The sequence below is a fragment of the Talpa occidentalis genome, unplaced genomic scaffold (genome assembly GCF_014898055.3).
Source record: "Talpa occidentalis isolate TD23 unplaced genomic scaffold, MPIMG_talOcc4v2.1 talOcc4.4, whole genome shotgun sequence".
NCBI classification, from domain to species: domain Eukaryota; kingdom Metazoa; phylum Chordata; class Mammalia; order Eulipotyphla; family Talpidae; genus Talpa; species Talpa occidentalis.
Window position 1 is genome coordinate 51,779,218 of NW_023604295.1, and position 14,089 is coordinate 51,793,306.

General features: G+C 43.0%; 1 protein-coding gene across 1 annotated transcript in view; it reads right to left on the reverse strand.

Annotated features, from left to right (window-relative positions):
- Positions 1-598: 598 nt before the first annotated feature.
- SIDT1 (SID1 transmembrane family member 1) overlaps positions 599-14,089 on the reverse strand; it is a 93,646-nt gene continuing 80,155 nt past the window's right edge. Inside the window, exons 20-25 of the mRNA XM_037525541.2 lie at positions 10,406-10,482; positions 9,408-9,454; positions 7,102-7,207; positions 6,909-7,019; positions 4,770-4,883; positions 599-3,184 (exon numbers count right to left, since the gene is read on the reverse strand). Of these exons, the coding sequence (XP_037381438.1) occupies positions 3,122-3,184; positions 4,770-4,883; positions 6,909-7,019; positions 7,102-7,207; positions 9,408-9,454; positions 10,406-10,482 (518 nt within the window). The 3' untranslated portion in view covers positions 599-3,121. The remainder of the gene's footprint in view (positions 3,185-4,769; positions 4,884-6,908; positions 7,020-7,101; positions 7,208-9,407; positions 9,455-10,405; positions 10,483-14,089) is intronic.

The following is a 14,089-nucleotide window of genomic DNA, read 5'->3' on the forward strand; positions in this document are numbered from 1 at the left end:
AAAGGGTAAGGAGGGGCCCGAGGCCAGGAGGTTTGATAAGCCTGGACAGTAAATCTGAAAGGGGAGTGGCCTCCCCATGCCTTCAGGGCCTCCTGGCACTAAGGACTGAAATAGTACTAGTTTTAGAGGAGAGGCCCTGGGGGAGAGCAATGCCACCTCAGGGGAGAGATTGACTCTTGCCTGCCTCCCCGTGGAATTTAAGAGATAAGGGGGCACTGGGTATTTGGGCTGACTGCTCTGGCATTCTGCTCAGCCTTACTCAAGCCTTACCTTGGTCACCCTTATGTACTGTCCTGTAGAAGTGGCCAGTGAGGATCAGCGTTCCAGTGACTTGGCTAAGGTCGCACAGCAAGCAAGTGGACATAACTTGACCAAAGTCTGACATAAGAATCTTTCTTAGACCCTATGTATGTTTTTTTCTATGAACAATATTTGTCTTTGTTTCCCCCCCCCACCCTCCCCGCCCAGGTTTCACACAGTAAGACTATTTCCCAGAATGAAAAATAATTTGGGTATTTGATTTACTGACACATGAATTTGGCAACCCCACAGAACATTCTGGATGGGGCGGGTGCTTGATGCTACAAAAAAGGCAGCTGCCACTTTCTTTGCCCTGGAAGCTAACTCCGTGATAGCCTTCAGTCATGGAAAGTCCCTTCCCCAGATAGCCTCTGGTTTTCCACTAGCTTCTCCTGTTGCTAAAATAAAACCGGGTTAATCCCTCAAACATCCAGCATCAACAGGTGGGGTGCCTGGGCAGCATTTGTGAGAGGTGTGAAGAGGTCATTTTTTTAAGTGCACGGTTTTGCCTGTCTGGCTGCCACGTCTCTGTCCTGCTCCTGCTGACCAGCTCCTATTACTCTGTGCTGGCGCTGCCAAGGGGCTCTTGGTGGTGTTTTTCTCCAGTTATCCTCTTGCTGAACTCGGTTTTCAGAGTCACCCTTCACTTCTCTTTTAAAGAGTGTAGCCCAAGAGCATAGGCAAAAGTCACATAGGCATTGTCACATGCATATGCATGAGGGACTGTTAAACTCTGAAACTGTCTCCCCCAGTCCTCTTGTTACCCCTAGATACAGCCCCCAGACCTTGCATCCTCCAACCGCCAGATCCGCACTGTAGCAAGCGTGAGTAACAAGTGTTTTTAGAATCAGTGTTTATAAGAGCAGGCTTGTCTGGATTTTTAGTGCTGTTGCAGAGGACACACAATTGACCACAGTGTGTGTTTATAGCACAAGGTTAATGTGAGAAAGAGTCAAGAACACAGCAGCACAGGCCTTCATTGGCAGCTGCTCCTCCCTATTTCCCTGGGCATAGTTTCCAGAGAAGCTGTGGAGCCGGCACTACATCCCACAGTTCATTCACTTCAGGCCCACAGCTACTTAAACAGACATTGCTGTTCACATTTCCTTTTGGATTTGAAGCCATTTGAAATAAAAGATGAAATCTAATGAAATTGGATCAAGTCAGTTATAATTTAACAGATTTGAAATGTGTTTTAGATGTTAGTTGAACAGAACCACTTGACAGGAGGCCTATGGAAGTTAAGCATTTTTTAAGGACTAAAGAATAACAATACCAATTTCAAATTTGGAAACACTTTAGGAAAAAAAAATATTTCATTGAAAGCATCTTATTGTTTTTAAAATGAAGGAGAGTTTGCTATTCAAACTTCCAAAATATGTTTTTGAATTTTATGCAAATATTTTAGAGAAAGAATAAAATTTTTTGTTTTAAAAAGGAACGCCTAATCCATTTGACTAATTAATGACCAGGAACAGATATATCATTGTGAGCACATCTGTACACATTCTGAGTTCACCAAACTCCAGGTAACAAGGAGATTGTTACCTGGGGACTTTCAGGGCCAGAGCTGCCAGACAGTGTGAGAGTGAGCTGAGATGCTGAGCTTTTCAACATGTTGCTGGGGAGAGAATGAGAATCAGGAGCAACTGGGAGATAATCCTAAATCAGTTGTGCTCTCTGCAACTAAAGAGGATGAACAAAATGTGTTTAGTGAAACATTGCTTTTAGGGCTATGTCTGGAGCCCCTGATCTGCCTAAAATGACCGATAAGGGGCTTTTGGTCAAACAGGACCTCCCCTCCCCCACCAGAGCACTGCCTCTGGTTAGAGCTTTTATTTCTTCCCTACAGGTGATGTGGGCACAGAATTGGGCTGTCTGAATTGGAGGCACTTTTGCCTTTGCTGAAGCTGTTCTAGAAGCCCAAGCCCAAGGGTAAGCCCGTTTTTCTTGTAGCACCAGTCTCTTAGCGCTCTCAGACATTTCTCTTGTTCCTATTGCTAGAAGACATTTTCCATTTCCCTTTCTACCATGAAGCTGGAATGTCGAATGTCAGGGCCTTTCCAAGAAGGCCCATCCTGAGTTATGAGGTCAACACACAGCAGTGAGATGAAGATGCTGAGGAATGGTTAAGTACCCAAGCCTTGGTCCCAGAGTCAGAGTGTGTGACAAAGCCCAACCCAGAATCCTAGTAGGTCAGAAACCTAGGCAAAACATACAGCTTTCCTTCTAAGTAGGTGACTAGCTGGTGCTACAGAAGTCTCTAATCCCAGTTAGATATGACTTTGGGGCCAGCCCTCTATAAGACCCTGAGGTACCATGTCATCTCAGGGCTTTGGAGAAGTGAGTTGGCCCTTTGGGATGTCTAGAGTAACACATGTTGCAGAAATGCAGAGGGACCAGCCCGAGTTTCTGGGTGGGAAATCTGAGCTGCTGGCCTTTCTGTACTATGGTAGAAGAGCATCATTTCATTCTACCATTGCTGGCAAGTCTCAGGTGGGCGTGGAGGGGTCCCAAGACACCAAGTTGATTTTGATGCAGCTTTTGTCCATACCTAACTCAGCATTGCAAACAAAAGAGGGTGGGTTCTCCTCCGCCCTTCAGGGTTGGCCTCCAGCTATAGCCATGGCTTCCCTTCTGCTTCACTTCCTGCAGGTTTGAACCTTGCCCAGGCTCCTCTCTCCCTGTGTGAATGTATGTGCAGTGGACTGAACAGAGAGTGAATGGAACATTTGGCAGTGGTAACTTTGCTGCAGTCACTGGATTTTTCATGAAACAGCACCAAGATTGATCATTCCCTCTCCCATATTGTGCTGGAGGCTCAGAAGACAGGTATCTGGTCTCTCCGAGCCACATCCAGGTCATCATCCAGGGTTAACAAAACCTGAAATGAGGGGAGCAGAGAAATGAGAGGATTGCACAATCGCAATAAATCCTTATTGTCTCTCTAAGACTCACACAGAATGAAAACCACAAGTGCCCTTACTCCTTTTCATGTCATCTATAGCTCTCTGCAATGCCATAGATGTACAAGCACTCATTTTAATTAATAGTTCATTAGCTAATTATTCAAATATTTATCAAGGGTCTCTTATATGCTCTCCAGATGCTGGAGATATACATGCTTGGGATGAAAAAGACAAAAAATCTCTTCTTTCATGGAGCCTACATTAAAAAGAGGCATCTGACATGAAGCAAATGCACGGGTAAGATATATTATGTCAGATAGTATTATGTGACAAGGCTAAAGTGTTAGGTAGTAATATGAATAAACACTAAAGTATGGAGGAAATGTGGGCGGTAAGGGTGGGGAGTGATAAAACATTTTGATAGGGTGACTGGGGAAGACATTACTTAGAAGGGGACATTTGGTTCAAGACATAAAGGAAATGAAGTTTGGTTGCATAGACTATTGGTGTATAATAAAGGTAACCTTCTCCCCCATTTTCAGTTTCCTCTGCCACCACTCTTTCCACAGGGAACCCTTAGCTCCACTTTTGTGGTCCTTAAGGTGACTTTCAAAAAATAAGAGCCTAAAGGAACGGTTAATACAGATTGGTTAAATTTCTTAAATAGACCACTAGGGGGAAGCCCTGCTCCACACCTGACGTTATATGGCTTGGACAGTTACAGAGGCAACTGTTGAGAGTTCAGGAAGTGTAATGGTGTTATTACTTGTGAATTGAAACAACGTACACTCACCAGGGACATTTAATTTGGATAACTGAAAATCAGTATATGAAAGGATGCCAGGAGTTATTAACCGGGGTAGCTAAAATGTGCGTGGTTTCTGGGAAGGTGTTTGGGAAAAAAATAAAAGAAACGGCAGGAGAGATTTGGGACAGGTTAGAAAGAAACAGAGCCCTAACTGCTATCCTCAGTCAGGAACTGTAAAATATTCAATGATACTGGAGGAGGAGAAGAACTGTGAGTATAGCACAAGAAGGAATAACTCAATGTTATGAAAATTTAATGAATGTCAAAAATAGTATTGGGGGAACTCTGGGCATGCAAGGTCCAATTCATTGCAAATGTTATGCAGCGCAAAGAAATCATTTTTTAATTATGTGTTTTAATACATAATTAAATGTGTTTAATACCATATATGCATATAAACCATATATACCATATATATGTATATATTTCCTTTTCTTATTATTCTAGTATTATTAATATTCTTATTCTTATTAATATTATTATTAATAATATTAAAATATTAATATTCTTATTAATAATAATGTTAATTATTAATATTATTCTAGAGGAATATAAGAAAAGGAAATAAAATCTAACGTAATAATACAATGAAAAAGAGAAATAAGTATTTGTACATTGGATTACAATGAGAAATTGGAAAGGGAGATTGGAGAGGAGTACAAAAGGGGATGTAAGCAAGAGTGGACAAGGGGATTAAGAGAGTACAGGCTATAAAGAGAGAAAAAATTATAAAAAAATTTCTATAAACTTACCAAGAATGAGAAAAACAGGGCAGTGGCAGACAGGAAGTGCCAGATGTCATGGTCATCAAAGAAATTGAGCAGGACACACTCCCGGTTCTTCTCCCGGGATTCGGCTGGGGTTCCCTGGAGGAAGGTGAGGCAGGAGGTGAGCAAGTGTTCTCACAGTTTAGAGGGCTGAGCATCCAGAAAGCCACAAAAATGCCACAGTAGTCATGCATCTCATAAGGACCAAGATATGTTCTAAGAATGTGTGCTTAGGTGATTTGGTCATTGTGCAGATATCACAGAGCATAATTACACACACCCAGATAGGACAGACTGGTGCAGGCTGAGGATATACTGTATGAAGCCTTTTGGGATAACTCTAGCATATGAGAGCTGCCATCTACCAAAATGTCATTAAGGTGGTGCAAGAGGTTAAGACGCAACCTGTGAAGATATCCACAGCCACTGCAGCACAAATTCGATCCCCTGCCAGGGAGCTACCCACATGGCATAGCAGACCTCTCCTGTTTCACCCGCTGCTCCCCTCAGCAGTGTGTTTCAGTCAATCTGCCCGTTCTGTTCCCCACGCTGTCTCTGGTGAATCCTCTTACCCCCCGCATCTCTGGCCTTTACCCCAGTTCTTGTGTGCATAAATAAATAAATCTTAAAAAAAAAAAGTCATTAAGAGATGTGTGACGTTACCTGCCTGGCTCAAAAAGTTAGCTTCCACAATAACGTACATCTACAAAAAACTTGTAAACAAAAGTTCACAGCAGCAGCATCCATAAGAGTCACAAGTGGTGGGCCTCCCTGGTGGCACAGCGGTTGAGCGCTGGGCTGCGAAGCTGCCCGCAGCCTCTGCAGCGCCGGTTCTATTCCCGGATGCTGGCGAGGGTCCCACATGGTGCTCAGACCTCTCCTGCTGCACCGGCTGCTCCCCTCAGCAGTGTATTTTGTCAGTCTGCCTGTTTTGTTCCCTGCTCTGGCTCTGGTGAATTCTCTTACCCTCCCACGCTTCTGACTGTACCTAGCGCTTGTATAAATAAATAAATAAATCTTAAAAAAAAAAAAAAAAGAGTCACAAGTGGAAAGAACCTAAAGGCCCATCATGATGAGTGGGCAGGTAAAATACAGTGTGTCCACACAATGGAGTATTATTCAGTCATAAAAAGGCATGAAGCACAGATACATGCTGCAACGTGGGTGAACCTAAGAAGTGCTTTGATGAAAGAAGCCAGACTTATTTGTATGAACAGTTCAGAATAGGCAGAGCTATAGCAACAAAAGAGATTTTGGTTGCCTAGGGTCAAGAAGTTAGGGAGAAATGGGGAGTGACTGCTAACAGGTGCAGGGGTTCTTTCTGGGGTGATTAAAAATATTGTAAAATTGATTGCAGTGATGGTGGAGTGCTGAGTCTTCCTCCCTTCTCTGTGCTTGGACGTATCACTCATTTCCTAGGTCTCGGCTTTCCTATCCATACAATGGATTTATATACCTACCTGCACTTGGGTATTTGTTTATGGGTGATAGTTACCATGAGAAAGGTGGAGAAGTTACACTGCTTGGGGTTTTTGTACACATTAAACATCCATTGGGAGAAAGATCACCGTATAACACATAATGAAGATCCGATCTGCAGCATTTGTAGGGCCTGCACATCTACCAAGTGTACCCTATAGTGAAAACATTTCTTGAGCATTTGTGTGTTCCTTCAAAGCCATGCCTTAAGCTTTTAGAGAAAGCTTTGATATTAGAGAATATAAAAATGATAAACAGCAACTTATAAAAGAGAGAAGGCCAAGACAAAAGTGGGCTTTATTGAAAATCTGTGAGGTGAGGACTTTCTGTAGGCCAGGAGTCACGCCCCAAAATGGGATTGAGGGTCTTTATAGGGTTACGCTACTGATGGAATTTTTGGTGTATGTGAGGGGGTCTCTTCTGCCGGAGGGGGTCTGCTGGAATTGTTTACCGCTGTCAGCCTTATCTGTGATTCTGCTTATGTCAGGTTCCCTGGTGCCTGGTTGTATGTGTTTCATGTGTTTTGCGAGGGGCCTGTGTGTGCTCTCTCTTTATCAATAAACCCACAAAGAAAGGGAGGGAGGAAGGTCAAAAAGGGAAGGTGAAGAAAGAATAACTTCTTGGAAAAGAAAACTGTCCTCTTACCTCCCAGCTGCTGGGATTCTGGAAGAAAAAATACAGGGCAGCAGCCCATACCACAGCCGTGGCCACAATGCAGAAGAGCGGGATGGGCAGGACCTTCTCGGAGCTGCGGAGCTGTGGGTGAGAAGCAGATACTGCCAAGCTGCACCCCTGTGGAAACTTGGGGCGCACCTTGGCTCCAAGCCACCACTCTTACCTTCATGATGATGTAAAAGGCCAGGTAGAGCAGCAGGTTACAGATGAAGATGCCCAGCATGTAGGAGGCAAAGTCTCTGGGTCGATATATCAGTCCAAAGAGGGCACTGAGAATATGGGGAGGAATTAGTTTGTAGCCGTGAGGGTAGATATATAACATTATTGGCTTTTTCACCATTCTACCTCCATTTTGGAGGGAAGGGAATTAAACAATAACATTTTAATGTGAGTTTAAATTTATTCCATCTCCTTCAGAACATTCATTTTTAATAATTATAAGGTTCCTCTAGGTGGATGTGCCATAAATAATCATCTTTCCTTTTGGGTTGAAATGAATGGTTTTTGGTCACCCCTCGGTTGTGCACTAAGATAAAGAACACTGCAAAAACAAATGAATCCCTTAAGACGTATTGTGCTTTTTTCTTTTAGCATTTAAGATCAAGTCATTAGAATAGATTGCTAGTTGCAGAATTACTGCAATAATTGGCTTGACACACATAATTTTTTTGCTAGCTGTTTATGACTTTTACATTAATACTGAAGTTTGTTTTGGTTGGGGTTTAGCTTTAATGTCTTTCCAAATTTCTGTTCAGTTATAATAAAACTCTCTACAATATGACCCTTCCTTATCTCCTCATTTTGAAACACTTTTTTTTTAAATGACACACATGTGCATAATTGGATTTCTGTTCTCTCCATTCTGATTTACTAATTTGTTTCTAATTTTTGACCAGTGCCTTGTTGTCTTATCTGGTTAGGCTAACTTGCACTATACAAAATGGTAGTTGTATATGTCTATTTAAATTTAAAATTAAATAAAACTGAAAATTCAGTTTCATTTTCTTTTTTTTTTTTTTTTAAAGATTTATTTATTTATTTATACAAGCACTGGGTACAGTCAGAAGCACGGGAGGGTGAGAGAATTCACCAGAGCCAGAGCTGGGAGCAGAGCAGGCAGAAGGACAGAAGTACACTGCTGAGGGGAGCAGCGGGCGGCAGGAGAGGTCTGCGCGCCATGTGGGACCCTCCTCCGGTGGCCGGGGAGCAGCCGGGGATTGAACCGGCACTGCAGAGGCTGCGGGCAGCTTCGCAAGCCAGCGCTCAACTGCTGCGCCACCGGGGAGGCCCCTCAGTTTCATTTTCACTTAAGCTACAGTGAGTTAAAGTGCTAAATAATCACAAGTGGATAATAATTACTCTATAGGATAGTGTAGAGTAGAACAATTACATCATTCCAGAAAGTTCTATTGGGTAATGCTGGTATAGTTACTATATACCTCTGCTCCTTCTTCCTTCTGTTAATCTTCTTTTACAGATACCTTTGAAAATTTTGCCTAATTAGGTAATGCATTTCAGAAAGAATCTTACTAGCTTACTTATTTATGTGGTATCAATAAAACAAATATTCAGGGCCTCCCCGGTGGCGCAGTGGTTGAGTGCTGGCTTGAGAAGCTGCCTGCAGCCTCTGCAGCGCCGGTTCGATCCCCGGCTGCTCCCCGACCACCGGAGGAGGGTCCCACATGGTGCACAGACCTCTCCTGCCTCCCGCTGCCCCCCTCAGCAGTGTACTTCATCACTCTGCCTGTTCTACTCTCTGCTCGGGCTCTGGTGAATTCTCTCACCCTCCCATGCCTCTGACTGTACCCAGTGCTTGTATAAATTAATAAATAAATCTTTAAAACAAAAACATATATTCATTTACATTCTTAGGTTAACACTATGTTGCTTGTAGTAGCCACAGCTAGCAAAATTATGTATTTGTGGAACTGTTCACTTTTGAGTTTGTATGAAGAAAAAAGACCAAGATATAAGGAAGGGGGCAAAGAGAAAGCAGAATGATGTAAGTGGAGTAGGAAAAATGAGACCGAGAGAGAAAAAAGAAATAGAAAAGGACACAGACTTTTAGTGAAAAAGAGAAATGCCCACTAGGTTGCCTTTGTGGAAAGTTCTACAAATGAGTCTAAACTTTTGCTTTTTTTGCAACTACTGGGATAATCTTCATGCCTACCCATCATCTATTATGTATCTATCATCTACCTGCATAAACATAACAAGTGTGATGTTTGTCTTGATGAACAATGAACTCAGTATATCAATGCTTTAAGAGAGGCCACTATTTGGCAAACAAGAGCTTCTATTGCAGTCTTTGCAGAGGAAAAATACCTTTCTTTCAAACCTCTAGGATAAGCATAGACCTATGCTCTCCTTCATTTCAGACTTTTTTATAAAAATGACAGCCAAGGAAAGTTAAACCACAATGTCACAGATATTAACAAAGAGAAAAACATGTTTTCTCAGACTACTTACAAGGACCAGTTAACTAGATTCCCCACAATGAGCAACACCATTCTGTCCTGGAAAGGAGGAAAGAAAACATCACATCAGAGTCTGCTCACATGGCAATTCTTTTAGCCCACCATAGGGGGAAGCAATGATTATGGCAAAACAATTTACTTGATGGGAAAAAAGGTTTCTATCTTCGACAGTAAACTGTGGCTATGGTGAGACACTAGTCCTGCTTGAGGACTAACTGGCAAGGCCTCTTGCTACAAACTGATGTGACCACATTCCTGTAATAAAAAAATGTAGGAAGTCAAGGACTTCTGCTGTTTCTCCCTGAGGTTTAGGGGACAGGGTGGTGCAGGATCCACTTCTAAATGGGGGAGATTGATTGTGTGTGCTTTGAATTCTGCCACTGTGCTACGTAGTCAAAGACTGTTCCCTGGGCTGTGTTATTTGCTGGGCTCTAAGGCAGCTCTGAGGACTCACTTGTAAAGAGTCAGTTTTCTTTCCATCACTCTTGTTCCAAAGAGGCTCTGGTTCTTTAAACAGAAGATCTTAATATTAAAGTCATTGGTAAGGGAGGAAATAGAGGAAGGTTCCAACTCAAATGACAATTACTCTGATAGAGATGTATTTGCAATTTATTCCCGATGCTTTGCATACTACTTAAAACTTTCAGGTGCTATCTGGCAACAACTTACTCTGCATGGCCATTTAAAAACCGCGATTTTCTGTGCCTGTGTGAGTGATCCATACAATTTGGAGCAAATATCTGTATTTAAAAAATTAATTCCCTACCAGAATGGCCAAAATCTAAGATATTGACAATGCCAAATGCTAGCAAAGATGTGGAGCAGCAGGGTGAGAAGAAGAGTAAGCAACATGCTTCTTTCTCTACTAACTAGGCCTCAGCCCCCCTGGGCCATCTAGTCCTCTGGATTTGGGGAGTCTGAGTGACTCCCAAACCTGCCCCTCCTACTCTTCCTCTCTCCTCCAGGAGAAGCCCAAGGAATTACACATACCATGTACAGAGGCCGGCTACACTGCTGGATGCAGTCCGTGTAGAACACCATAGCTGCCCTCCGGAAAATGCCCAAATCTGTGATGACACAATAGCATGGTGAGAAGGCTTAGAGATAATACAAAATAGCCCAGATGGCCCAAGTGCTGGGGACCAGGATGACATCATCTCCACCTTATTAAAATGGTGTTTTGCACCTAATAGATTCATCAATGAAAGTTTGCTTTGAAAAAAGGTGCCTGCAGCCACATGTGCTGTCCAGGAGGAGGTTACCATATCCACTCCTCATGGAGCAGGAAGGCAAGCAAAAGCAACACAGGCAGGAGTGCTCAGAATAATTTGGGTAACTGGTTATCTCTTTAGCCAAGTTTCCCATTGTTTCTAGTTTATTCCAGTGGCACTTCCTTTAGAGCAGAGATGGTGTGGGGCCCCTCAAATCCACCTTAAAACTTAGAGGATGGGAAATATTAGCTTGTAAAAGTTTGAGTCTGTATCTCTCAATGTAATTTCAATGAGAATTGAACTTAAAGATCCTGGGATCTATGAAGAGTTTCAGAAGTCTAAACATGTTCTGAAAATAATCAAAGGAAGTAAGTTAAGATGAGATATAAAGTATAGGAAAGATTAAAAAAATGCAATCCTTCAAAAGGATGGCAGGTAGACTTATAGTGGTGAACTTAAGGTACTGTATGCACATGCTGATTTTTAATGATGTATACCTGAAACTTATTTAATGTCAGAATGCAATGTTACTTCAATAAAAAAATATCTTTCTAAAACAAAATGAGCAAGGATGGTATAAAATAGCCAATGTGCCTGCGTCATAGCTGGATGAAGGCTCAGGGCCACAGGTGGGGATGGCTGCACACCCTCTACACACAGGCTGGGGCCTGCCCAAAGCAAGCATTTCAGGGAGTGGATCCAGCTCTGTAGTGAATACTGCTCTTCAGAGTTCCCCCTAGGGTCAATTCAACAAGCATTCACTGGACTAATCAGTGGGGGCTGTCCAGGCAATAACCTGAAAGAGGCACAGTGGGCTGGAGTACTCCTGCCTCTGGGCCTCTTACTCCCCATCCCCTCATGGAACCTGCCCAACCTGCAAGGGTGTGTGTGCATGGAGCAGAGCTGGAACAGACAGGCCCTTGGCTAAGAAAACATTCTAGAACCCTGGGAAGGGTGACTGAACATTACCTGTGTCAGACACATCTGAATCAGTGGGAAGCAGAGAAGAAATGAGAAAAAAAAAATTGTAAGAAAGTAGTCAATCAGGTAAACTATGGTCATTTAATTTTTTCTTGAAACAAATGACCTTAATTTTTTCAGATTATAAAAGTCATGTTTGTTCATTAGAAAGAACATGAAACTTTCTGCCTTGCCTTAAACATCCAGAAGGTTACTTTTCTTGAGAGTGAATCAGACTTTGCTCCCTCCCTGGCTACTTTTGTGTTCTGCTTGTAACTTAATATCCACCCTGTCTCCTGGGCACTCCCTGTGGTACTTTAATGGGATTCTGGTAGCAAGGGAGAGAGTAGTGACCTGGACAACTAGCTCCATGTTTTCCTGGTCTGTTTATGAAATACTCTGCCTTCCTGTGTCTGCATTTATTTCCAGGTGTAGCCTGGGAGTCATAGAGAAAGAGGTACATGATTTGAGAAACCTACCAGGGGTAGGTTTCCGGAACCAGCCCACTGATCCTGCTTCCTGCCTTTGGACTATAAAGTTAGATGTGATCATAGTAACAATTTGACTTTTGCCTCTTATAAATCTTTATCAGATTGGGAAGAACCAGTCTTGGAGAAGCCTCCTTGTGTAGAGAAACGGAATATATTCTGTTGAACTATCTTCGGCTCCTCCCAACTCACTTGCCCTTTTCCCTGTCCCATACACAGCCAGGGCCAGGTATGACTATATGGACGGAATCTATGGATTTCTTCACTGTCCATGGATTTGGACAATAGGAACCCCTACGAGGAGATGGAGGGACAGAGTAAGTAGAGAGAACTCAGTGTTTTATCTGCCTAGCGCCCTGTCTTTGAGGTTGCCTCTGGCTGGCCGCTGCCTTGTCTGACAAGCCAAGGTCACTGCTCCTTTCCCAGGGATTTCCTCTCCACACTCTCTTTCCCTGTTTTGGGACCCACTTCCTGTTCTTTTGTTCTTATGGACAGCAAACTCTTCTTTGTTGCTAACCCGAGGTTATCATATTTCATTATTTCTACCCTCCCATGATTTATGAATAATCCTTGTGTGAATAATTCCTGCTTACTTTTTATGAGGGACATATTTTTCTTGTTGGGACACTCCCCCCCCCCCACACACACACAGTTACATGGTGATAGTATAACACAAACTTCTCTTTTTTAAAAAAGGCAAACTCATTCAATATTCCAAAATTGGGGCAAAGATGATATAAATACATTAAAAGTTCCTCTATGTGTTAGCAGTGGCTAGCATTACATGTATCAGATTCAAGTTGATTTTTCCCTCTCTGGAAGAACTCAGAGCAACATTGCTCCAAATCACTTTCCTTTTGAAAGTTGAGTTTGTAGGACTTGACTCATTGTTGAGTCTGGAGGATGGGGCACGAGCAGCATGTCCTGCCAAACCTTCTAGCAACTGGCTAATGATGCTTCCACAGGGGTGATTTGAAGGTACACTGGTTGTGTTAATCTCCAGGGTAAATTCACTGACCATGCTGAAAAATTAGGTAAACTAAACTCCCAGAATGGTATGTTGTCTCATTTGGTCTTCTGGTTTTAAAGCCACGTGTTTATGTAGAATTGCTCTTAGTCCTGGGCAAGAGGGTTCCCATAGATAAGCGCCCTCCATCTCTACTGAGTGAGGAGTCTGCAGGGCGAGGGAACCACTCCTTCCCCTTCTAGACCACATTCTGAATTCCCAGACTCTGGAATTCCCTGCCTGCTCTCAGAGCTGCCTGCTTTTTTCCTGGTCTCTCTTCCCGAGGGCAGATGGCACCTCAGTGTGCGACGGAGTGACCAACTGGATGTTGTGCAACCTGTCGGATCGTTTCGCTGCATAATTAGTTGACCGGAAGGCACTTTTGCCACAAAAAGAGAAAAGTGCTGAAAATAAAAGAGGACCAAACGTTTTTAAAAGAACTCAAAGTGAAACAAAATAACTTAACTGGCCGAAGGTTTGTTTTCATTTCTTCACCGATGAACCTCACAACTGCATTCGCTGACTTTGTTTACCATATTTTAGTTGTCAGTTAGTTTGCTTTCAAAATAAAAACAACGGGCCTCCCTGATGGCGCAGGCGGTTGAGCGCCGCACTGTGAAGCTGTCCGCGGCCTCTGCAGCGCGGGTTCGATCCTGGCCTGCCGGTGAGGGGCGCACATGGTGCACAGACCTCTCCTGCCTCACCCCTGCTCCCCTCAGCAGTGTATTTCATCAGTCTGCCTGTTCTGTTCCCCACTCTGTCTCTGGTGAATCCTCTCACCCTCCCGCGCATCTGGCCTGTACCCCGGTTCTTGTATAAATAAAATAAATCTTTAAAAAAAAATAAAAACAACGCTTCAATTCATTGCAAGCCGATGTGATATTTCCTAGTACAGTAGTATGCGATCTGGCTTTACGCCCTTTGCTTTCACATTTCCAGTAAGTTTGATCACTAAAAAAGGCAAAACGTATGTAATACTATAAACAAAAGACTTGGAAGGCAAGCATTT